Source organism: Anomaloglossus baeobatrachus, chromosome 5, assembly GCF_048569485.1.
Source record: "Anomaloglossus baeobatrachus isolate aAnoBae1 chromosome 5, aAnoBae1.hap1, whole genome shotgun sequence".
In the NCBI taxonomy this organism is placed as follows: domain Eukaryota; kingdom Metazoa; phylum Chordata; class Amphibia; order Anura; family Aromobatidae; genus Anomaloglossus; species Anomaloglossus baeobatrachus.
This window is the reverse complement of record NC_134357.1, coordinates 51,441,230-51,467,627: the sequence shown is the minus strand read 5'-3', so window position 1 is coordinate 51,467,627 and position 26,398 is coordinate 51,441,230. Positions and strand designations below refer to the sequence as shown.

General features: G+C 46.5%; 1 protein-coding gene across 3 annotated transcripts in view; it reads right to left on the bottom strand.

The window, feature by feature from the left end:
* Positions 1–2,708: 2,708 nt before the first annotated feature.
* Positions 2,709–26,398, bottom strand: part of LRRC27 (leucine rich repeat containing 27) — a 285,705-nt gene continuing 262,015 nt past the window's right edge. The window contains exons 8-11 of one of the 3 annotated variants that reach the window (XM_075348494.1): positions 25,713–25,803; positions 12,145–12,287; positions 7,687–7,813; positions 2,709–3,625 (exon numbers count right to left, since the gene is read on the bottom strand). In XM_075348494.1, the coding sequence (XP_075204609.1) occupies positions 3,479–3,625; positions 7,687–7,813; positions 12,145–12,287; positions 25,713–25,803 (508 nt within the window). In that variant the 3' untranslated portion in view covers positions 2,709–3,478. The remainder of the gene's footprint in view (positions 3,626–7,686; positions 7,814–12,144; positions 12,288–25,712; positions 25,804–26,398) is intronic. The other 2 variants (XM_075348495.1, XM_075348493.1) reach the window with 2 other exon arrangements.

Here is a 26,398-nt window from a genome sequence, read left to right as displayed (position 1 = left end):
CTAACAGTAGTTCCATAAGCCTTCCACTTCCGGGTGATACTCCCAACAGTGGAGACAGGTAGGCCCAACTCCTTGGAAAGGGTTTTGTACCCCTTGCCAGCCTTGTGACCTTGATCTTGTCTCTGATGGCCTTGGAATGCTCCTTTGTCTTTCCCATGTTGACCAAGTATGAGTGCTGTTCACAATTTTGGGGTGGGTCTTAATTAGTCAGAAAAGGCTGGAAAAAGAGATAATTAATCCAAACATGTGAAGCTCATTGTTCTTTGTGCCTGAAATACTTCTTAATACTTTAGGGGAACCAAACAGAATTCTGGTGGTTTGAGGGGTTGAATAATAAATGACCCTCTGAATAAACTTTTCACAATTTAGAAAAAAAAAAAAAAAAAGAAATAACATTCTTTTTTGATGCAGTGCATTTCACACTTCCAGGCTGATCTACAGTCCAAATATCACAATGCCAAGTTAATTCTGAATGTGTAAACCAGCTAAATCTGCAGGGGGTTGAATACTACTTGTAGACACTGTATATATATATATATATATATATATATATATATATATATATATATATATATATTATAACTGGATCATCTTTGTCAGCGCTGCAGCCAATTATATTATATGGTGAGACACTCCAACAAGAAAAAAATCTTCCAACTGTATTTCTCAGGGTCTGAACATAAATGAAAGACTGAAGAATCAAACTTGCAATTTTACTTGTTCCATGTCACAACCTTTAGGCTATGTGCGCACTAGGAAGTGCCATTTTCTTAAGAATAATCCGGACCCTTTTAAAGAATCCCACACCTGTGGTAAAAAACCGCACCAAAACAGCAGTGAAATCTGCATGCGGTTTTGCCGCGGATATACCACGAATTTTCCGCAAGTTGGTCCCTGCAGAATTTTACCATTATCTATGGCAAAAACCGCAGGTACCTGCGGAAAAGAAGTGACATGCTCATTAATTCCGCAGCGGAAAATCCGCGGGTAAATCCACAGGTTTAGAAAACGCAGTGTGCCCACAGCATTTTAAAAAACCCATTGGATTTGCTGGGGAATGACTGCAGCAATGTTAGACACATTTTCTGCAGCAATGCCAAGGCAAATCCGCTGCAAAATCCGCGGTAAATCCGCAGTGTGCGCACAGGGCCTAAAATCATATGGACCAATTACTTTATCGAAAGGAGAGTTGCATAGAATACCATACAATTAGCTCGCCATTTTTGCCCAGCTCCGACAAACTGAGCAGAGCTGAAGCAGCACTGACGTGATGACACCTGCTCATCAAATACATGACGAGCAGCAACGTACTTTATGCCACAAATCTTAGGGGTACTTTGCACGTTGCGACATCGCTAGCCGATGCTAGCGATGCCGAGCACGATAGTAGCCGCCACCGTCGCACATGCGATATCTTGTGATAGCTGCCGTAGCGAACATTATCGCTACGGCAGCTTCACACTCACCTGCCCTGCGACGTTGCTCTGGCCGGCAACCTGCCTCCTTCCTAAGGGGGTGGGTCGTGCGGTGTCACAGCGACGCCACACGGCAGGCGGCCAATAGAAGCGGAGGGGCGGAGATGAGCGGGACGTAAACATCCCGCCCACCATAGCCGGAGGAGGCAGGTAAGGAGATGTTCCTCGCTCCTGCGGCTTCATACACAATGATGTGTGCTGCCGCAGGAACGACGAACAACATCGTATCTCCTATTGGTGCGACATTATGAAAATGACCGACACTACACAGATCACAGATTTTCGACTCTTTTGCGATCGTTTATCGGTGCATCTAGGCTTTGCACGCTGCGACGTCGTTACCGGCGCCAGATGTGCGTCACTTTCGATTTGACCCCGACGATATCGCAGTAGCGATGTCACAACGTGCAAAGTACCCCTTACTCCAGCCCGTGGAATCCCTTACACCTCTTAAAGAGGACCAACCACCAAGATTTTCCTATATAAACTAAAGCCAGTGCTATACTGGCGCTATCATGCTGATTCTATACATACATTTAGTTGTGAGATCGGATTTATACTTTCTGAAGTATAGGTATGTATTCCTATAGATATTCTGCAGCACCTATCAAGTAAGTGCATTTCACAAACTTTACTTGCCTAAATTTCAGAAACTATACATCTGATCTCATAACTAAAGGTATGTATAGAATCAGCATGATAGCGTCAGTATAGCACTGGCTTTAGTTTATATAGGAAAATTCAGGCAATTGGTCCTCTTTAGTGAATCAGGCATCACCGCCTCAAGACCGGCATGAAATCGGGGTCTTAATATTAAGATTTGCACTAAAAGGGTTGCCCCACAACTGACATTTATCCCCGATCCACAGCACAGGTAATAAATGTCTGATCGCTAAAAAAAGGTGGCGTTTAAATGGGGCAGAAGTTATGCACACACAGTGTTTCAGATTATGAAGTGGGCAGAATGAGGGTCTCAGTGCCTCGGTTGTAGTTATCGGTAGGGGTTCCAATGATTAGATAATATATCTGGTGCAAAAATAATAAAAATTAGCTTTTGTGGAACAGCTCCTTTGGCGGGAAACTGGCTGGTCCACTGGGACTTGAGAAATCATTCAAATTGCTAGCGCCCAATACACCTAGTAAAGAAGAAAAACTAAAAATAAAAACATGTACTTAAGTTTATTGTAGACATTTATTTCTGGCAGACGGGAGCATTCCTCAGGCGTCTGCCACAAACAGGATTTAGCAAATCTGCTTCTAGGGCTCGATCCTGGTATAATAATGGTCAATGACTTGTCCTTGCTTGTGGCAGATGATGAAAGCTTCCCTTGTACACTGTGCAGTAAGCCCCACACCGAGATATCAGACATTCCCAGGAAAACCAGATTGCCTACATAATCTTACCCTGAGGCCAGCTACCATGCAGGACATGCAGCCACGTTTTTCTAATCCGGGTCAGCCCCTTTAAGGAGAATCCGTCAGCTCTACTGACAAGTCTGTTTTAGTAAATAACTTCATCACCCAACATAATTCCTACAATATGGTCAATATTCAATGAGTCAATATGGTCAATATTCAATTCAATATTCAATACATTTACAGGAGGAATAACAGAGGAACAGCCCAACATAATTCCTAAAATATGGTCAATATTCAATGGATATTCATACATTTATAGGAGGAATAACAGAGGAACAGCCCAACATAATTCCTAAAATATGGTTAATATTCAATGGATATTCATACATTTATAGGAGGAATAACAGAGGAACAGCCCAACAGAAATTCTTGAGGAAAGATGCATTTGAATTTTATTTTTTATCAATTACACACATCTGGAGAGTTTAAGATGGAAACAAACTACATTATTATCATTTCACAATCTGAGCCACACAAGAAGGTCAGTACAGGATAGTCTGGGTTACACTTTTTGTAGCTTAAAGAGTAAAAAAACCCCTACAATAACAATTTTGTTTTAAAAACAAACAGATACCGAAAATGAATCACATTGTTGTTGCAAAAATGTTCTGAGGTCCTCCTCCTGGGATATCACCTGGGGAAACATCACCTGTGAAGGCAGTAAATCGATATTCCAATGCTACGTCTTGTTCTCGTTTTCTTTGTAATAGTTCTGCTTGAAGCAACGAAGCCTTCAAAAGATAGAAGATAGAAATAGTAAGGCATACAACACATGACTACGGTAATATACAAGACTCATCATGGATCGTTAGTGCGGGCATTTTCCCTCTTCTGCCTAAAATGTTTCCTCTCTGTCTGTTTTCATCACTTTCGATCTCAATAACCACTAAGTCTTGTCTCCCATGACACTTTACTTTTGAGGTCAAAGACTATAGTATAAATAGAAGCCAATAACAGTATAATAGTGGTTCAACCCATGAAGAGAACAGGGCAGCAAGACTCCACCCATTAGGAGAACAGGGTAGTGAGACCCCACCCATGAGAACAGGGCAGTGAGACCCCACCCATTAGGAGAACAGGGAAGTGAGATTTCACCCATGAGGAGAACAGGGCATGAAAGTTTCACCCATGAGAACAGAGCAGTGAGACTCCACCCATGAGAAGAACATGGGAATGAGACTCTATCCAAGAAGACAACAGAACATGAAAGTTACATTCATGGGGTGAACATAGTAGTGACACACCACCCATGAAGAGTACAGGGCAGTGAGACTCTAGCCATAAAGATAAAAGACCAAGCAGACTCCACCCAAGAAAAAAAAGGAGATGGGAGACGTCACTCATGAATAGGACAAAACATAAAGTTTTTATCCATGAGGAGAACAGGGCAGCGAGACTCCATACATGAAGGGGAGAGCATAGGTTTCATACATGTGACGCCACCCATGAAGAAAATAAAACATGAAGGTTAGATCCATGACGAGAACAGGGGAGCGAGATTTCAACCATGAAAAGAAAGGGGATGGGAGGCTCCACCCATGAAGAGCTCAGAACATGAAAGTTCCATCCATGCGGAGAACATGTGAGCGAAACTCCACCCATGAAGGGGACAGAACAGGTTTTATAAATGAGAATAGGGCAGTGAGACTCCACCAATGAAGAGAATAGAACATGAAGGTGAGATTCATGAGGAGCACAGGGGAGAGAGACTCCACCCATGAAGAGAACAGAGCAAGGGGACTCCACCCAACAAAAGAAAGAGGATGGGAGAATTTCCCCATGAATAGGACAAAACATGAAGTTTTCATTTAGGAGGAGAACAATGCAGCAAGACTCCACACATGAAGAGAACAGTACATGACGGTTACATCCATGAGGTGAACATAGTAGTGATACTCCACTCATGAAAGCAACAGGGCAGAGAGACTCCAACCATGAAGAAAACAGCACATGAAGGTTAACTTCATGAGGTGAACATAGTTTTGAGACTTCACTTATGAAGAGAATAGGGCAGTGAGACTCCACCCATGAAGAGAAGCAAGCAAGGTGACTCCACCCAAGAAAAGAGGATGGGAGGCTCTACCCATGAATAGGACAAAGCATGAAGCTTTCATCCATGAGAACACAGCAGCGAGACTATTCCTGAAGAGAACAGAACATGAAAGTTACATCCATGGGGTGAATATAGTAGAGAGACTGAACCTATAAAGAGAACAGGGCAGTGAGTCTCTAGCCATAAAGAGAACGGAACATGAAGGTTCCATCCATGAAGAGAACAGTGCAGTGAGACTCCATCCATGAAGAGAACAGGGCAGTGAGACTCCATCCATGAAGAGAACAGGGCAGTGAGACTCCATCCATGAAGAGAAGAGGGCAGTGAGACTCCATCCATGAAGAGAACAGGGCAGTAAGGCTCCATCCATGAAGAGAACAGGGCAGTGAGGCTCCCCATTAAGAGAACAGGGCAGTGAGGCTCCATCTATTAAGAGAACAGGGTAGTGAGGCTGCATTCATTAAGAGAACAGGGCAGTGAGACTCCATCCATGAAGATAACAGGGCAGTTAGACTCCATCCATGAAGAGAACAGGGCAGTTAGACTCCATCCATGAAGAGAACAGGGCAGTGAGACTCCATCCATGAAAAGAACAGGGCAGTGAGACTCCATCCATGAAGAGAACAGGGCAGTGAGACTCCATCCATGAAGAGAATAGGGCAGTGAGACACCATCCATGAAGAGAACAGAGCAGTGAGACTCCATCCATGAAGAGAACAGGGCAGTGAGACTCCATCCATGAAGAGAAGAGGGCAGTGAGACACCATCCATGAAGAGAACAGAGCAGTGAGACTCCATCCATGAAGAGAACAGGGCAGTGAGACTCCATCCATGAAGAGAAGAGGGCAGTGAGACTCCATCCATGAAGAGAACAGGGCAGTAAGGCTCCATCCATGAAGAGAACAGGGCAGTGAGGCTCCCCATTAAGAGAACAGGGCAGTGAGGCTCCATCTATTAAGAGAACAGGGCAGTGAGGCTGCATTCATTAAGAGAACAGGGCAGTGAGACTCCATCCATGAAGATAACAGGGCAGTTAGACTCCATCCATGAAGAGAACAGGGCAGTGAGACTCCATCCATGAAAAGAACAGGGCAGTGAGACTCCATCCATGAAGAGAACAGGGCAGTGAGACTCCATCCATGAAGAGAATAGGGCAGTGAGACACCATCCATGAAGAGAACAGAGCAGTGAGACTCCATCCATGAAGAGAACAGGGCAGTGAGACTCCATCCATGAAGAGAAGAGGGCAGTGAGACACCATCCATGAAGAGAACAGAGCAGTGAGACTCCATCCATGAAGAGAACAGGGCAGTGAGACTCCATCCATGAAGAGAAGAGGGCAGTGAGACACCATCGATGAAGAGAATAGGGCAGTGAGACACCATCCATGAAGAGAACAGAGCAGTGAGACTCCATCCATGAAGAGAACAGGGCAGTGAGACTCCATCCATGAAGAGAACAGAGCAGTGAGACTCCATCCATGAAGAGAACAGAGCAGTGAGCCTCCATCCATGAAGAGAACAGGGCAGTGAGACTCCATCCATGAAGAGAAGAGGGCAGTGAGACTCCATCCATGAAGAGAACAGGGCAGTGAGACTCCATCCATGAAGAGAAGAGGGCAGTTAGACTCCATACATGAAGAGAACAGGGCAGTGAGGCTCCATCCATGAAGAGAACAGGGCAGTGAGGCTCCATCCATTAAGAGAACAGGGCAGTGAGGCTCCATCCATTAAGAGAACAGGGTAGTGAGACTCCATCCATTAAGAGAACAGGGCAGTGAGGCTCCATCCATTAAGAGAACAGGGCAGTGAGGCTCCATCCATTAAGAGAACAGGGTAGTGAGACTCCATCCATGAAGAGAACAGGGCAGTTAGACTCCATCCATGAAGAGAACAGGGCAGTTAGACTCCATCCATGAAGAGAACAGGGCAGTTAGACTCCATCCATGAAGAGAACAGGGCAGTGAGACTCCATCCATGAAGAGAATAGGGCAGTGAGACTCCATCCATGAAGAGAATAGGGCAGTGAGACTCCATCCATGAAAAGAACAGGGCAGTGAGACTCCATCCATGAAGAGAATAGGGCAGTGAGACTCCATCCATGAAAAGAACAGGGCAGTGAGACTCCATCCATGAAAAGAACAGGGCAGTGAGGCTCCATCCATGAAGAGAACAGGGCAGTGAGACACCATCCATGAAGAGAACAGGGCAGTGAGACTCCATCCATGAAGAGAACAGGGCAGTGAGACTCCCTCTATGATGGGAATAGGGCAGTGAGACTCCCCCTATGAAGAGAACAGGGCAGTGAGACTCCATCCATGAATAGAATAGATCATGAACTTTAGATCCATGAGGAGAATAGGGCAGCGACACTCCTACTCCACCCATGAAAAGAACAAAGCAAGAAGACTCTACCCAAGAAAAGAAGGAGGATGGGAGACTCCACCATGATGATGCCTGGACTGATGATGCAGTCAGGTGACTGGAGCAGTAGAACATCGGAGGATTCTCTGCCCCACATTAACCCTCCTGTGTTTGTCAGTCATTGCACTGTCCAGGAGTGCGGAGCTGTGGAAAGGGTCAAAGGGCCGCCCGCACGCTCAAGTTCTGACCCGTGTACATGCAGATATTTCTTTATCTATTTATAATTCATTGTGGCCTTACTGTCTCAGTGAAGGATTAAATACATGTTTATGTATGAAGGCAATTCACCGCCTTAGTGAACTGGAGCGTGACTCACCACTTCTAATTCTTTCCTTGCTGCCTCCATTTCTTCCTGAGCTGAACACTTGGGGTTTTTCTTCCTCTCCTGCATGGTCTGGATATGTTGTTTGATGCGGTGTTCCAGTCGGAGATCTCTAGAGGCTCTACACATATAAAAAAAAGACAGATTACTAATTTATGGCACAATGATCCTCTTGTCTTATAATAGACAACATTGGCCTATTTTGTTTTTGGGACATTTGCCAAAGGAACGGTCTGTCAGAAAATCCATCAATAAAAAGCCCTTATTATGTATAAACTGGCATGAACGTTAGAGTGTATGAATTAGCACACTGGTAAAATAGCGACATTTTGAGTCAAGATATGCAAACTATTTCTGCTATATAAAAAAAATCTATAATTTTACATCAGTGTAATTAAAGAGGAGGTCTATTTATATAAAAAGAAAAAAAAGTCATGGGTGAGGTTTGAAAAAAATACACCATTACCCATCGAAGCCCCTGTCACCCCAATATCACCCTTCTGCTGCTCTATGCTGGTTTTTGTTGACAAGGCTGCAGCAGTGAGGTCCCATCTACAACACATGACTGCTGTAGCCAATCACTGGCCTCTACCTTGGCATGATGACGGAGTCCAGTGATTGGCAGCAGCATGCACATGTTGTAACTGTGGAACCTTGTGAATAAAGACCTTCAGAGAACAGCAGAGAGGTGGCGGTGAAGTGACAGGGACTTCAATGGGTAAGTTCCACAGTGTCACGGGTGACAGTCATGTGGTTTCTGGGAATAGAAGGTCACAGTGTTTGGCTGCGCAAAATGCTCACTGACTTTCTGTTGTTCTTGCTGTTAGTATTCATTGTACTAGGTAGCTTTCCAACTGGGTTTTCCTCTCTTCCCCTTTAGGACCCAGAGGAGCTCTCCTTTCATCCAGCTGCTGATTATCAGTATTTCCCTTGTGCTCCCATACTCCCATCTTCTCTGGACTGGTGCTGGTGATATTATTCAGTTCATTCCAGCTCTTGATGCAAGCAGGTGGCTTGCACACATTTGTGGTATTGTTGATGAAACTTTACTGAACTTCTTCCTGAGTTATCTGTGGATAAGTTCATGCACTTTTTCCGTGTCTGTCCTCCTTGTGTCTTCTTTAGCATTTAGTGGGGTTGACGAAGAACTCATCATTTCTCCTGTTCCCCACTTAGGGCCCAGCACTAGGGATACCTAGATGCAGGTATCTGGCATAGCGCATATGTGTGGAACCTATCTAGGGTGGTGAGAGAGCCCAGAGAACAGACGTAGATTTGGTCAGAGATCACCATCTCCCCCTTCCTTAGACAAAGGGTTTCCCTTCCCTTTTGCTTGGTACTTCCCCGTACCTAATGTAGCCCCCCTGAGGTACCAGGTGCCACAAATGTAACCCGTGGAAATCCAAACCCCGGAATATCCGTGCCAGAGCAAACACACCAGCACCTTCAGGCCACAGATACAACCCCAACACCAACCTGGGAGACTGCCTAGTAACAGGTAAAAGGGGAGGGCACTGATTGGATAGTACCACCCAGCCTGTAGGGAGAGATGCAGCGATGGGGAGGGGCCAGTGGTCAGTTGGAAAAGGCGGGAGGAAGTGGTGTGCAGTCTGTCAGGAGAGTCTGAGGAGAGGGTCTGTGAAAGTCAGTCAGAATGAGGTAAAGAAGGAAGCAGTCTCTGTCAGGAGAGTCTGTTAGAAAGTCTGAGGAGAGGAGGAGAGGAGTAGTAGTCGTAGGAGTAGTAGAAAGTGAAAAGACAGAAAAAGACCTGCAGTGAGAATGGAATGCTGTGAAAAGGAGAGAAGACCGTGAGGTGAGGAACTCCAGGACCTGTGGGCTTCTATGAAAGTGAAATTTTTTGGGGCGACTGCGGACTGGAAATCGCAGCGGGTGGCCCATAAAGCTTGAGCCACCCTGCGCTGAGGATTCCAATCTGCAGCTACCTAGTTGTACCTGGCTGGACACAAAAATTGGGCGAAGCCCAGGTCGGGTTTTTTTTTAATTATTTCATGAAATTCATGAAATAATTAAAAAAAGGGCTTCCCTATATTTTTGGTTCCCAGCCGGGTACAAATAGGCAGCTGGGGGTTGGAGGCAGCTTGTAGCTGCCTGCTGTACCTGGCTAGCATACAAAAACAAAAATAGGGCAAAGTCCACATCATTCTTTTTTTAGTTTCTGGGCAAAACGTAAAAAAAGGGCTTCCCTGGATTTTCCTTTGCCAGTGAAGGTAACACAAAGCAGTGGGGGTTAGCAGCCAGTAGCTACGCTTAGCAATAGAAAATGCAGCTAGAGCCCACTCATTTTTTTTTTTACCCCTAACTCTAGGGTTAGGGTTATGTGTTTGGGTTGTTTTTTTTTAATTATTTTTTAATGAATTTAAAAAAAGAAAAAAATCGACATGTTCGCTGTTGTGAATACGTTTTCCAGTTTGGGGCTCCCTCTTGTGATCAGTGCTGGCGGTGCAGTTGACTTGTGAAATGAAATCCACACACCTGTAGAGGACTGGCAATCAGGGTCAGATTGGGCCTATATAACTGAGTAGTTTTCTCTTACTTGCCGATGCTAAATGGTCTCCTGTGTGTTAAGGACATTCTGTAACCAGCCCTGCTTACAGCCAGAACTCCTCTCAGATAAGTGGTCTTTGTACCTCTGCTGTTTGTTTTCCACTTTCTTGTTGTTTTTTTTCTGCTTAATACTAATGCATGATTCCTATTTTGTCTGTGTGGAGTTCTTGGTGGAATGGGATCATTCCCTGCTGGGAGTGTCTGTATACTTAGCTCCATGATTCTGCAAGGTATTGTGTTTGTCATGCTTGGTATTAATTCAGTCCCGCATCTGTATTAGTGTTTTTGGATCCCAGTAACATTTGAGTGCTGATTCAGTGGGGGAGAGGTTGTGTGACCTCAGGATTTTTCCATATCAGAAATGCTGGTATTTATTAGGGTTTTTTATGGTTGCAGACAGTGCTCCTTCCTATCCTTTTCTATAAAGATAGTTTGGGCCTCACCTTTGCTGAATCTGTCTTTTCTGGCTTTATATTGTGTTTTTCTATATCACCATAGCCTTTACATGTGGGTGGCTATCTATCTATCTGTGGGGACTGCTCCGAGGCAGATTAGCTTTTTTATATTTCTATATGTGAGAATATTTAGTTCTCCGGCTGTGTTGAAACGACTAGGTCATCGTAGGCTCGTCCCATGGCTACTTCTAGTTGTGTGTCAGGATTAGGTCTGCAATCCGTTAAGGTTCCAGCCACTCTGTTACTATTTGGGATTCTGCATTTTTTGATCCTCCTCGGTCCCTGAATCATAAGAGTTCGCCCATCGAGCACCCGAGCATTCTACTGCTCATTCATCCCTACTCCTGACCACACAGCCAGCAGAACAAGTAATCATATCAGCTGACTCCAGTGTCGGCCGATTACTTGTTCTGTGTCCCCCTGCATCCATCGCAGCAAGTGTGGGCTGTGAGGTCAGCTGAGTTCGGCCGCTACTGGAGTCCGTTGATTTGAACTCAGCTGACCTCACAGTCCGCACACGCTGCAATGGATGCAGCGGGACACAAAACAAGTAATCAGCCGACACTGGAGTCAGCTGATCTGATTACTTGTTCTGCTGGCTATGAGGTCAGGAGTTCAGCTGAGTTCAGTTCAGCTGACTCCAGTGCCGGCCGAACTCAGCTGACCCCACAGCCCGCACACGCTGCGATGGATGCAGGGGGACACAGAACAAGTAATCGGCCGACACTGCAGTCCTCAGCTGATCTGAACTCAGCTGACTCCTGATCATACAGCCCGCACACGGTCAGACGTGATAGGCAGCAGCCAGTGACTGCCGTTAACCTGCATCCATCACAGTGTGTGTGGGCTGTGAGATCAGGAGTTCAGCTTACTCCAGTGCCAGCCGATAAATTCTGTGTCCCGCTGCAGAAGCATCCGGTAAAATAGCAATTGCGGTTGCATGCGTTGCACATTCAATCCACAGAATCCGGTCATATGCGAGCATGTACAAGCACCCTTATCTGTGGTCTTTCTGTCGCTGACCTCTGTCCTTGACTTTTGATTAGTTTACAATAAACCATCTGGTTCATCCAGACATTATGGAAACCTTTGATGTTGTTTATAGCAGCCGTATTACTGAGGAGTCAAGATTTCATGCTATAAAAACATCCTACAAACTTTATTCTTCTCCCGACTTCTTCTTCCTTGAAGAAATAATGTGACTATTTATTTTCCGGACTCTAAATAACTCGGAACGGAGAAATGAATTTTGCAGCAACATAATTAAGACACAGTAAATACCGAGAGCGGTCGTGCAGCCAAAAACTTTCTATTTGCTGTTTGGGACCTTTGAATATGATCCAGGCGAGGCAATGCATGTGTACCACGGGGCACCTAACGATGTGGTTTACATTTTAACCCCCTGAATATGGTCACTGTTGATTAAACAAACCTTGCTTTTTCCATTTCTTTCACAGACGTGACCCTTGGCATCATTTCCTGTTTTTCGGCTGGAAGACTCTTCTGCTTATCCCAGCTATTCTTGTGTTGGGATGTGTCCAGATCTATGGCGAATGGAGGAGCAGTGGTGGGCACCTAGGCACGTGTAATAATGACAAGGGGCATTAACAAAAAGACCGTTTATTTCTACGGGAAAATTAATGGACACCTGAGTCTACAAAAAGCTATAGATTGCATGCAGGAGGTGAAGTATCAAAAATATCACAACAAATTAAAATTAATATATAAAACATGTCAGATTGAAGGCCAGAACGTAGCGCTGGTAAAGAGGCACAAAGAGCCTTTATGACTACTGAGGTGTATGCAGAGCAGCTGAGCCCAGTGATTAGCTGCAGCGGTTACATGCACCATAGTTAAAACCTAACCGCTACAGCCTGTAAACAACGACCGTAGTCGACTAAGTTCGGGTGTCCTTCTGCAGAAAATGTATACAGTGCCTACAAGTAGTATTCAACCCCCTGCAGATTTAGCAGGTTTGATAAGATGCAAATAAGTTAGAGCCTGCAAACTTCAAACAAGAGCAGGATTTATTAACAGATGCATAAATCTTACAAACCAACAAGTCATGTTGCTCAGTTAAATTTTAATAAATTTTCAACATAAAAGTGTGGGTCAATTATTATTCAACCCCTAGGTTTAATATTTTGTGGAATAACCCTTGTTTGCAATTACAGCTAATAATCGTCTTTTATAAGACCTGATCAGGCCGGCACAGGTCTCTGGAGTTATTTTGGACCACTCCTCCATGCAGATCTTCTCCAAGTTATCTAGGTTCTTTGGGTGTCTCATGTGGACTTTAATCTTGAGCTCCTTCCACAAGTTTTCAATTGGGTTAAGGTCAGGAGACTGACTAGGCCACTGCAACACCTTGATTTTTTCCCTCTTGAACCAGGCCTTGGTTTTCTTGGCTGTGTGCTTTGGGTCGTTGTCTTGTTGGAAGATAAAATGACGACCCATCTTAAAGGTCCAGTCACACTAAGCAACTTACCAGCGATCCCAACAACGATAGGGATCGCTGGTAAGTTGCTAGGAGGTTGCTGGTGAGATGTCACACTGCAACGCTCCAGCGATCCCACCAGCAACCTGACCTGGCAGGGATCGCTGGAGCGTGGCTACACAAGTTGCTGGTGAGCTCACCAGCAACCAGTGACAAGCCCCCAGCGCCGCGTGGAAGATGCTGCGCTTGGTAAGTAAGGTAAATATCGGGTAACAAACCCGATATTTACCTTGGTTACCACCACACGGAGCTGCAAGTGCAGAGAGCAGGGAGCAGCGCACACTGAGCGCTGGCTCCCTGCTCTCCTAGTTACAGCACACATCGGGTTAATTTCCCGATGTGTGCTGTAGCTACATGTGCACAGAGCAGGGAGCAGCGCACAATGCTTAGCGCTGGCTCCCTGCTCTCCTAGTTACAGCACACATGGGGTTAATTTCCCGATGTGTGCTGTAGCTACATGTGCACACAGCAGGAGCCGGCACTGACAGTGAGAGCGGAGGAGGCTGGTATCAAAGGTAAATATCGGGTAACCAAGGACAGGGCTTCTTGGTTACCCGATGTTTACATTGGTTACCAGCCTCCGCAGAAGCCGGCTCCTGCTGCCTGCACATTTAGTTGTTGCTGTCTCGCTGTCACACACAGCGATCTGTGCTTCACAGCAGGACAGCAACAACTAAAAAATGGCCCAGGACATTCAGCAACAACCAACGACCTCACAGCAGGGGCCAGGTTGTTGCTGGATGTCACACACAGCAACATCGCTAGCAACGTCACAAAAGTTGTTCGTTAGCAGCGATGTTGCTAGCGATGTTGCTTAGTGTGACGGGGCCTCAATTGAGAGGGTAGAGTCCCCGTCACACTAAGCAACATCGCTGCTAACGAACAACTTTTGTGAAGTTGCTAGCGATGTTGCTGTGTGTGACATCCAGCAACAACCTGGCCCCTGCTGTGAGGTTGTTGGTTGTTGCTGAATGTCCTGGGCCATTTTTTAGTTGTTGCTGTCCCGCTGTGAAGCACAGATCGCTGTGTGTGACAGCGAGACAGCAACAACTAAATGTGCAGGCAGCAGGAGCCGGCTTCTGCGGAGGCTGGTAACCAATGTAAACATCGGGTAACCAAGAAGCCCTGTCCTTGGTTACCCGATATTTACCTTTGATACCAGCCTCCGCCGCTCTCACTATCAGTGTCGGCTCCTGCTCTGTGCACATGTAGCTGCAGGACACATCGGGTTAATTAACCCCATGTGTGCTGTAACTAGGAGAGCAAGGAGCCAGCGCTAAGCATTGTGCGCTGCTCCCTGCTCTGTGCACATGTAGCTGCAGCACACATCGGGAAATTAACCCCATGTGTGCTGTAACTAGGAGAGCAGGGAGCCAGCGCTAAGCAGTGTGCGCTGTTCCCTGCTCTGTGCACATGTAGCTACAGCACACATCGGGAAATTAACCCCATGTGTGCTGTAACTAGGAGAGCAGGGAGCCAGCGCTCAGTGTGCGCTGCTCCCTGCTCTCTGCACGTGTAGCTCCGTGCGGTGGTAACCAAGGTAAATATCGGGTTGGTTACCCGATATTTACCTTAGTTACCAAGCGCAGCATCTTCCACGCGGTGCTGGGGGCTGGTCACTGGTTGCTGGTGAGCTCACCAGCAACTTGTGTAGCCACGCTCCAGCGATCCCTGCCAGGTCAGGTTGCTGGTGGGATCGCTGGAGCGTTGCAGTGTGACATCTCACCAGCAACCTCCTAGCAACTTACCAGCGATCCCTATCGTTGTTGGGATCGCTGGTAAGTTGCTTAGTGTGACTGGACCTTAAGATCCTTAATGGAGGAGCGGAGGTTCTTGGCCAAAATCTCCAGGTAGGCCGTGCTATCCATCTTCCCATGGATGCGGACCAGATGGCCAGGCCCCTTGGCTGAGAAACAGCCCCACAGCATGATGCTGCCACCACCATGCTTGACTGTAGGGATGGTATTCTTGGGGTCGTATGCAGTGCCATCCAGTCTCCAAACGTCACGTGTGTGGTTGGCACCAAAGATCTCGATCTTGGTCTCATCAGACCAGAGAACCTTGAACCAGTCTGTCTCAGAGTCCTCCAAGTGATCATGAGCAAACTGTAGACGAGCCTTGACATGACGCTTTGAAAATAAAGGTAGCTTACGGGCTCGTCTGGAACGGAGACCATTGCGGTGGAGTACGTTACTTATGGTATTGACTGAAACCAATGTCCCCACTGCCATGAGATCTTCCCGGAGCTCCTTCCTTGTTGTCCTTGGGTTAGCCTTGACTCTTCGGACAAGCCTGGCCTCGGCACGGGTGGAAACTTTCAAAGGCTGTCCAGGCCGTGGAAGGCTAACAGTAGTTCCATAAGCCTTCCACTTCCGGATGATGCTCCCAACAGTGGAGACAGGTAGGCCCAACTCCTTGGAAAGGGTTTTGTACCCCTTGCCAGCCTTGTGACCCTCCACGATCTTGTCTCTGATGGCCTTGGAATGCTCCTTTGTCTTTCCCATGTTGACCATGTATGAGTGCTGTTCACAAGTTTGGGTAGGGTCTTAATTAGTCAGAAAAGGCTGGAAAAAGAGATCATTAATCCAAACATGTGAAGCTCATTGTTCTTTGTGCCTGAAATACTTCTTAATACTTTAGGGGAACCAAACAGAATTCTTGTGGTTTGAGGGGTTGAATAATAAATGACCCTCTGAATAAACTTTTCACAATTTAAAAAAAAAAATAAAAAAAGAAATAACATTCTTTTTTGCTGCAGTGCATTTCACACTTCCAGGCTGATCTACAGTCCAAATGTCACAATGCCAAGTTAATTCCGAATGTGTAAACCTGCTAAATCTGCAGGGGGTTGAATACTACTTGTAGGCACTGTATGTGCAAAAAAATGGTGCAAGACAGAGCACACGCTAATGGAGCCTGCTCCATTATAGTCAATGGCCCTGTCGGTGCATGCGTCCAAAACACGTTTTGCGGGGTGGGGGAGGGGCAGTTCCCGACGGGACCACTTAACGTAAGTAAAAACGCAGTGTAAATGTAGCCTAAGGGTATGTGTGCATGCTGCGTTTTTTTCTGACCACAAAAAAAGCATCTACAGGAAAAACGCATAAAAAAGCATGCATTTTTGTGCTTTTTTGCTGCGTTTTTTGCTGAATTTTTGTCCAATGCATTCAATGGGTGAAAAACGCTGTGAAAACCGCAAAAATAATTGACATGTTGCATCTTTGTGGTCACCACAAAGACGCAACCAAACAAACTGCAATGTGCGGACAGCAAAAATAATATTTCATAGACTTTGCTAGGGATGGAAAATCATGTAGATTTGAGACCAAAACTGCACCCAAAGAACACGCAAAAACACGGCAAAAAACGCAGCGTGCGCACACAGCCGAAGACGCTGTGTTTTTGTTGCAGCAAAACTCAGCAAAAGCTCATTGTGGCAACATAACCTAATGGTATGTGCGCCCATGGCGTTCTGCCTTGACAAATATTCTGCAGCGTTTTGTCACTGCAATGTGCGTTTCAAAACGCTGTGTTTTGGATGCATTTTGAATGCAGAATTCATGCTTTCTGGATGCTCTACCATAGGCAGAGAGGGAAAAGCATCCAAAACGCACAAAAGAAGTGACATGTTGCTTTTTAGAACGCATCAATTTTGTAAAAAATTTCGCATCCAAAACGCTGCGTTTCAAAACACAACATGCGCATGGAATTTACTGACTTTTCATAGACTTTGCTGGGGACGCAGAACGCATGCGTTTATGCTGCAGTTTAAAATGCTGCGTAAACGCATGAAAAAAGCAACTTGCACACACAGCCTAAGGCCTGCGACACACATCCGTGCCGCCGGTACGTGTTTGGCAGTTTTTTCACGTACCGGCGGCACGGAGACACATGGACCTATGTTTTCATTATTGTTTGGACACACGTAAGTATTTTGGAACGGAACGTGTGTCCGTTCTGTACTTACGTGCGTTCGTGATTTTCTCACACTGACATGTCCACGTATTCTCCGGCAGCACGGGTGTCACACGGCCCGCACCCGTATATCGCGGATAGCACACGGAGAACACACGTGGCCCGCACATACCCGAGACACGTACTTACCACACGCAACACGCAGGGGAAGTACGTGTCTCGCAGCACGTGCGTGATTTTCACGTGAGTGTGTTGGAGGCCTAACAGATTTTATCAAAATGTCCTCAGTCTACAATGGACAAACATGTTTGCATTGAAGATAACTTATTATCAATATATTGCTCTTTACAGCCAGTCCTAAGCCTTGTACGCACAGTGTGTTTTTTCTTGCAGATTGTGGCCCAAATGTGCATGTCTATCTTTATGCGAAAGTTTTGTGCACATGTTGCTTACTTTTTATTTGCAGATTTGGTGCAGAAAATAATCTGCAGCATGTCAATAGTTGTTGTTTTATTAAGCTCTTTCAGCCATTGACTTCATTAAAAAAAAAAAAAAAAAAAGCATGGCACAAAAATGCAGCAAAACGCATGAATTTTTTTGGTGCGTTTTTCTGCTAGAAGGTGAACATTTCATGCAGAAAATTTCTGCACCAAATCTAAAAGATACCATTTTTTAAAAAAGTGTTATCTATTGCAGATTTTTTTAATTTTGTTTTTGGGCAGCAATCTTGCTTGAGCACCCTGTAAAGGGCATTTACTTTACAGCAGCTACCTGGCCTTATACACAGCAATCGTAAGACTGCAGCGGCCACATGGCCAGCGGAAAGCAGGGATGGAAAGGACTAAAACATCGGACCGGGGGCACTTGTGGGGGATCGGCAAGTGAAGTATTACATATTTTATTTTTTTACCCCAATATAAGCATTTTGTTTATTTTTTCCCCTAGACAACACCTTTTAAGCCATTTTTTTATTACTGCTTCACATTGATTGTGTTTTAATGGGTTCCTAAAAACAGGACTCCTGGAGCTTAGAAAACAAGGAATTGTACCCTACAATATGCTGCCATATAAACGTCATCACCACTACAAGTAGTTTCTACCATGTTAGGGCTGCAGAATAGGATTTATCTCACATTGTTATAATAAGGGCATGTCCTTGTCAAAATGTTCAGATGATAAATTGTATAAAGCATGTTCTGAGTCACGGCCTTCAGCAATGTACCCGGACATTGAGTCTGATCATAAATGTAGATTTACAGCATTAACGCCCCCGTCAAGGCCTCGTGAAACTGCTCACACTCTTATTTATTTCAGTACAAATACTGAATTGTGTCTAATACAATATATTGTGAGGCTTTGTGATATATATATTACGGGTGAAAAATGTATAAAAAATAAAAAACCCACAATATGTAATTTTGTAAAACCGTATAGAACGTTTCAATAAAAACAAATATACTAGCTGTAGTACCCGGGCGGTGCCCGGGATAGTAACTGTCTCTCTCCTAGTCTCTGTCTGTGTGTGTCTGTCTCTGTCTGTCTCTTTCTGTCTGTGTGTCTCTCTCTGTATGTCTGTTTTTGTTTGTCTGTCTGTCTCTATGTGCCTGTCTCTCTGTCTGTCCCTTTCTCTGACTGTCTCTGTCTGTGTGTCTGTCTCTATCCATATGTGTCTCTGTCTCTATCCATGTCTGTCTGTCTCTGTATCAGTCTTTCTGTCTGTCTCTGTATCAGTCTCTGTCTGTCTCTATCTGTCTCTCTCTGTGTCTGTCTGTCCCTATTGTAGTGCCTGGTCCCACCAGACCCCGTGGGGGGCGCGCTCCCTCACATGTGCCCAATCCCAGCATGGCTCCCACTAGCACTCCCAGTCATAGCCCCAGGCAGCGACGGCCTTCCTCTTACCGGTCCCATGGCTCTGCAGGAGCTGCTCCTGCTCCGGGTCCTGATGTACGTCCTGCTCCCAGGCCTGCTGCAGCCTCTTCCTGTCTCCCTTCCTTACACAGAGCTGCAGTAAGTGACTCTAGGCTGCGCGCGAGGCCACGCCCCCTTTCTTAAAGCGGTATGCCCCGTTTTCTGGAAGTGACCTCAGAGGTCACCTGTTACCTAATGGGTATTTAGGTTCACCTCCCCCAGCAGCAGGCACCCGAGCAACGCTTCCATTAGAGCCTTGCCAGTGTCCAGACCCCTTGTGCTGTTTTCTGTGCATTGATACCTGGTTCTAATCCCTTGTCTCACCGTAGTGCCATCCGTACCATTCCGGCTGTGGACGTCACCGCTCATACCGACAGTGGACGTCACCGTGCCCTACCTACCGTGGACATTATCTGTGCTGTACCTGCTGTGGACGTCACCGCTCATACCGACAGTGGACGTCACCGTGCCCTACCTGCCGTGGACATTATCCGTGCCGTACCTGCTGCGGACGTCACCTGCTGTGAACATCTCCGGTGCAGTTTCCGTGTCCTGCCGGCTGTGGACGTCACAACCTTGCTACACCTGGCCCTACAGAGACTCCTACTACCGGTTCCTGGCTGCCGTGCATTTAGGCCTTCTGGGGAGGCGCCGCACAGTCCCTGTATAGGGGTTCGCTGCTGGTCGCCTTCTCAGGGGAGTCCGGTGCACGGTCCAGTGGGTCCACCTCCGGACGCTCGCCGCTTCTCGGTGAGTGTAACAGTTTGCTCGGGCCATGGACTCCGCCGGGATCAAGCTTACTGACCTGCAACAGGAGCTCTCCCGTCAACGCGAGACCCAAGCAAGATTAGTGGCTCACATGAAGTCTGTGGAATCCCGTCTGGCATCCATGCAAACCTCCGGATCCTCCGACGGCTCCCAGTTAAGTGAACTACAGAAGGAACTGTCCCGCCAGCATGAGGCCCAGAGACGAATGGCCGAATATATGGCGTCCGTGGATTTCCGTCTATACGCCCTGCAGAATCCGGCCTCCTCAACAACCCCCGACTCTGCGGCATTATCGACATGCATGTCTCCTTCCTGCCTGGCCTCCCCACCCATGTATGGAGGGGATCCCCGTTTGTGTCGCGGTTTCTTAAACCAGTGCTCCCTGCACTTTGAGCTGTCGCCGCTGCAGCGAGCGACTGATCGCTCGAAAATCGCATTTATCATGTCTCATCTGACTGGTCAGGCTCTGGCTTGGATGAATCCGCTCTGGGAGAGGAATGACCCGACCGTTCAAGTCCTGTCCGTCTTTCTGACCACCTTCCGTAAGGTGTTCGATGAGCCAGGCCGTCTCTCGTCTACTGCCTCTTCGCTCATGAGAATCCACCAGGGGAATCTCACCGTGGGACAGTATGCAATCGAATTCCGCACTCTGTCCTCCGAACTCAAATGGAACAATGACGCCTTGGTAGCTGCCTTCTGGGAAGGGTTATCCGGTAAAATCAAGGATGAACTGGCCGGCCGGGATGTACCTACCACCCTGGAAGAGCTGATCTCTCTGGCTACCCGTATTGATCTCCGTTTCCAAGAGCGTGCCAGAGAAGTCACCCGGGCGAGAAGAACCCCGCGCCTTGCACCCACCTTCCAAAGGCCGATGTCACCTCCCTCCACCCGGCCTACTGCTCCGCACGATCCCATGGAGGTCGATCGCGTCAGTGAGTCCAGACTGCGACAGAGGAATCGGAGAATGGCAGGAGAGTGCTTCTACTGCGGAAGTGCCAAACATCTGATTCAGGACTGTCCAGTAAAGCCGGGAAACTACAGAGCCTAGGGTCCATCGGAGAGGCCACCCTAGGTCATGTCAAGTCCTCTCCTTTTCTCCATGTACGTGTATCCCTGTCCTGTGGTTCCATCCGGTTGTCAGAACATGCGTTCCTGGATTCAGGCTCTGCCGGGAACTTTATCCAACAATCCGTGGTGGACCTACACCAGATTCCCGTCCGATGTCTTGCTACCCCCATCAGTCTTTCTTCCGTGGATGGAAAACCGCTATCCGAACCCATCCGGTACATCACGGAGAACTGTACTATGCAAGTGGGGTTGCTACACTCTGAGACCATCGCCTTCCACGTACTCCCTGGCATGACGCATGCCCTACTACTGGGAATACCCTGGCTTCGGTCGCATAAGCCAGTACTGGACTGGGATTCTTGAGACATCCTGCAATGGGGTGCGTCTTGCCACAGCAACTGCCTGAAACCAGTGCATCCTCCGCACCGACCCGTTGAACCGGTCACCCTTCCCGGGTTACGCCCTGCCTATTGGGCCTATGCCGATGTCTTTGACAAGAAGGAGGCTGAGACGTTGCCACCACACAGACCCTAAGATTGTCCCATCGACCTGCTCCCCGGGGCAACCCCTCCGCGTGGGCGCATCTACCCTCTGTCCCGAGAAGAGACCCAAGCCATGTCTGATTACATAAAGGAAAATCTAGCACGAGGCGTCATCCAAAAATCCTCCTCTCCTGCCGGAGCGGGCTTCTTCTTTGTGGAGAAAAAGGACGGGAGTCTACGGCCTTGCATTGACTACCACGGATTGAATAAGATCACTGTGAAGAACAGATACCCGCTACCCCTGATACCGGAACTGTTTGACCGCTTTCAAGGTGCCAAGATCTTCTCCAAAAACGCCGGCACTACAGCGGCTCAGTCCATGGTGGCTTCTTTCCGCCCACTGCCCATGACTGGCAGGTCTCAGCCTATACATAAACGCAGGGAGAGACCTGTCACTAGAGGTGAGCGGTGGGGAGAGGCCACCGGGGACCTGCCTGTCTGACTAATCATCGGGGCAGCTCAGTCCCTGGAGTTTCTTTCCACTCACTGCCTATGACTGACAAGTTCCCCTATACATGCACGCACCTGCCACTCGAGGGCAGTGGAGGGGAGAAGTCGCCGGGGACCTGCCTGTCCGACTAGTCTCTCGTACGGCTTTCCCCAGTGGCTTTTAAAATATATTTGTCTCCGACACACTGCAAAGCCAAACATACCTGGCTGAAATCATCCATCCAGTGTCTGATACATGCTTCCCATGATGTATTAGCTGTTAGGACCAAATTGAGCATGCTGCTATATTTAAATATGTGCTGTTGCAGCTGCTGCCTGACATGGTGTACTCTCATTCAGCTTGTCTGTGAATAAATGGTCTTTCAAATGTTAGCAATTGCTAGATCTGGAAATATTTATAACTAACTGTACTACCCGCCTTCGCCCGGGTTAATAACTGTTGTTAACAAAATAGAATGTATTAACATTCCCGGGATAGAATGTATAAATCGAATGTATTAACGCCTGGGTTAGTAACTGTCTCTCTGTTTCTCTCCCATTCTCTGCTCTGTCTGTCTCCCTCTCTGTATATATCTCTCTGTCTCTCTCTCTCTTTGTCTGTCTGTCTCTTTCTCCGTCTGTCTCAATATCTTTCCCTGTCTGTCTCTTTCCCTGTCTGTCTCTTTCCCTGTCTGTCTCTTTCCCTGTCTGTCTCTTTCCCTGTCTGTCTCTTTCCCTGTCTGTCTCTTTCCCTGTGTCTGTCTCTTTACCTGTCTTTGTCTGTCTCTTACCCTGTCTGTCTCTTTCCCTTTCTTTCCCTGTCTGTCTGTTTCCCTGTGTCTGTCTCTGTCTCTTTGTCTGTGTCTGTCTTTTTCCCTGTCAGTCTGTCTCTTTGTCAATGTCTGTCTCTTTGTGTCTCTCTTTTACCCTGTCTATGTCTGTTTCTTACCATGTCTGTGTCTGCTTCTTTCCCTGTCTGTGTCTGTCTCTTTCCCTGGCTGGATTGTGACACGCCAACATTCCATATAAGGGCGTGACTGTGCATTCTTCTGAAGTTCTGGCTGCACTGTGGCTCCCAGCTCCATTCGCTTTAATGGAGGCAGGTTTTTTGGTGAATAACTGTAAAGCGCAGGGTTAAAAGTTCCCCTCAAAACAGAGCCTATGACGCTCTCGGGGTCCAGACGTGTGAGTGTGCAAAATTTTGTGGCTGTAGCTGCGACGGTGCAGATGCCAATCCCGGACATACACACACACACACACACACACACACACACACACATACACATACACATACACATACACACACATACACACACAGCTTTATATATTAGATTCACCTTTATTCGTCTGTCTCCAGATTTCACACTACAAACTGCATACATTATGAAATCGATCTCTTAGGGTTGATGAACTTGTTTCAAATCCATGTACGAATGGTAGTATAATCATGCTTATGCCATAATGGAGCTCATCAGTCAAAGTTAACTTTATTTCTGGGCACAGAAGTATGAGAACTGCAGCTTGTACTGAGCAGTGTGAGATCTCAGCAGGGAGGAGGGACATTGAAGAGCTTTGAGGGCACAGACTTTTATCATTTCAAAATGCATTATACAAACATTCTGACATGGAAATTCTCTGTAAGTACACCTGCCTTATCATGACTAATAGATCTATTTAACCCCTCTTTGCACTTTGACATACATTAACATGGGCACTAGGTGTGGATGTAATGAGTGGGCTCAAGAGATGACCACCTAAGGCCCCCTTCACACGTCAGTGATTCTGGTATGTATGATGCAGTTTTTATACATATCGGAATCCTGGACATACGCAGACCCATTAAAATCAATGGGTCTGAGCAAACAAACAAAAGGCCGTTTTTCTCCAGCAGCATTGATGTCACACGGACCACACAGTGGTGTCATCCGTGTGACACGTACCAGAGAAAACTTGTGTCTTTGAAATATAATTTATTTCTATACTCACCTGTCTCCAGTGCTGCTGTCTTCGGCACTGCTGTCAGGGCACGTTCATGATGGTCAGGAATATTCACTGCACCGAGAACACACGTGTGCCAAAATCACGGCACATGGATGGGCCATACGCACCTTCAACGCATCTGTGAAAAACGTGTATTTTTCACTGACTTGTGAAAGAGCCCTTACATATAGGACAGGTGCTGGCTGTGTGACACAGCCAGCACCTGTCTCTGAGACTGCATTCATTCATCCTTATATTATGGTCTATGACCGGGGTTCTACAGAATAAACTATTCTGCCACATAGCTGTACATGAGTTTGTCAACTTCGGGTCAGAACACCAGCAGCCAGTCCACGTATTGCAGTCTGTACTTGGACCACAACACACAGATGTGTGAATCCAGCCTAGCAGCAGTGATCGGAGATGTCAGTCACTCGGTTAATGCAGGTGGATCGTGTAGTAGAGCAGTCAACCACCCACGACTCTCTATCCCGTAGTAGACTGAAGAAGGGGTACCAAACATCAGCGTCCCGCCGCAGGCTGTGCAATGACGTGCAATGACTGCATTGCGCCATTTATACCCAGCTGCTAAGTATACAGGTGAGAAGAGGAATTGGACACTTCATTTTTTTGCGAGTGTGGCATTATTACTTTTTGAGTTCTCATTCCAAATGCATTATTACTTTTTTAGGGGGTTATAAAACTTTCTAAAAGGGGTAATACTTGTTTTAAGAAAACACTCGGGGGGTTATTATCGCTGAGTTAGGGGCTGCAATACTTATCTTGCCTCGGAGATGGCAACACATGATAAATCACCGTCCTATCTTCCATACAGAACACATACAGGCTTGGCTGAGCCTAATGCATGTTTATGGGGAGGTCGGAAGCCATAGCCATCAGCTGCATGACAGCCAGTCAACATTTATGGATAACTCAACTCTATGGTCTGTATTGGGAAATGTGCCGTTCTCTCCATCTATAGGGCCAATACATATATACAAAGGGCTTCATGGCAGCAGCCAACACATATATATACAGGGCTACATGGCAGTAGCCAACACACATATATAGGGCTTCATGGCAGCAGCCAACACATATATATAGGGCTTCACGGCAGTAGCCAACACATATATATATAGAGCTTCATGGCAGCAGCCAACACATATATAGAGGGCTACATAGCAGTAGCCAATACATATATATATAGGGCTTCATGGCAGTAGCCAACACATATATATAGGGCTTCATGGCAGCAGCCAACACATATATATAGGGCTTCATGGCAGCAGCCAACACATATATAGAGGGCTACATGGCAGCAGCCAGCACATATATAGAGGGCTACATGGCAGTAGTCATACTGATGGCCCGTCCATCTGAAGGAGTTTGCAGCCTCCATTGTAAATGTTAGAGGGCTGTTTTTGCCTTTCTAAGGCTGGCTTCACATCTCCGGTATTTTTCCAGATGCCGGATCCGGCACAAGTGCAGTACAGTTACATTAATTTACAATGGAAGCGTGACACTATGCGGACACATGCTTCATACACAACCGCATGGCGTCGCGCTTCCATTGTAAATGAATGTAACTGTACTGCATTTGTGCCGGATTCGGCATCCGGAAAAATATCGGAGATGTGAAACCAGCCATAAGCTTAGCGTATTGCATTTTGTTAAATGTATTATACTAAGAGCAATGAAACATCTTCCCTCACTGTATTACATGACCGCCAGCTGTTCTATGTCTCCTTTATAAAGCAAATCTATCTAACTCTTATCCATTTAGGTAAATGAGGCTCCTCCATATGACGGGGATCTGCGACCTCTGCAGTCAGGCACATGGTACCACACTGCCCTCTGGTGGCCACGTCTCTTGTGTGTTGGTCACAAACATACCTGATGATGATTTTCTGTTCTTTTGCTCTTTGCTTTCTGATCTTGAATGAGTTTGGTCTGTTTTTGCCAATCTTTGAGGACATCTTGATTCCTTACAAGAAAAAAATATTATTTATTTGATGTTAAAATGAAAAGGTTGTAGAAGGAAAGTAGGAGTCATTAGTGGGATTAATGTGCCGTGTCCAAGCACATTTCGCTTTCTATTTTTTGCATACACTTCGCTATGTATTGTGTTACGTATTCCAGAGCTGTACTGCTCTATGGTGTATGTGGACAGCGTGAGGACAAACTGTAATTGTTTTAATACTTTTATATGACTTCCAATTTGTAACCTGTTGGATCTTGCAACTCTTATTAGGCCATGTGCCCACAGGACAACGTACCCGTGGATTTTGCGGCGGAAAACCTGCGGATTTATCTGGATTTTCTAGATAAATTTGCAGGTTTCAGCATGTACAGACACTCCCCATTTTATCCTATGGGACATGGGGAGTATCTGTGTCCATGCTGTGGTATGTGCGGCTGCGGAATATGGTGCGGATGTCCCGCAGCCGCACATAACTGTATGTCAATTATTCCTGTGGAAATACCTGCGGATGTCCCCCCTCTCCACTATGGAGATAGAGGCCGGGACATCCGCAGGTAAGCTGCATGAATGTCCGTAGGTTTACCATAACTATTTCGCT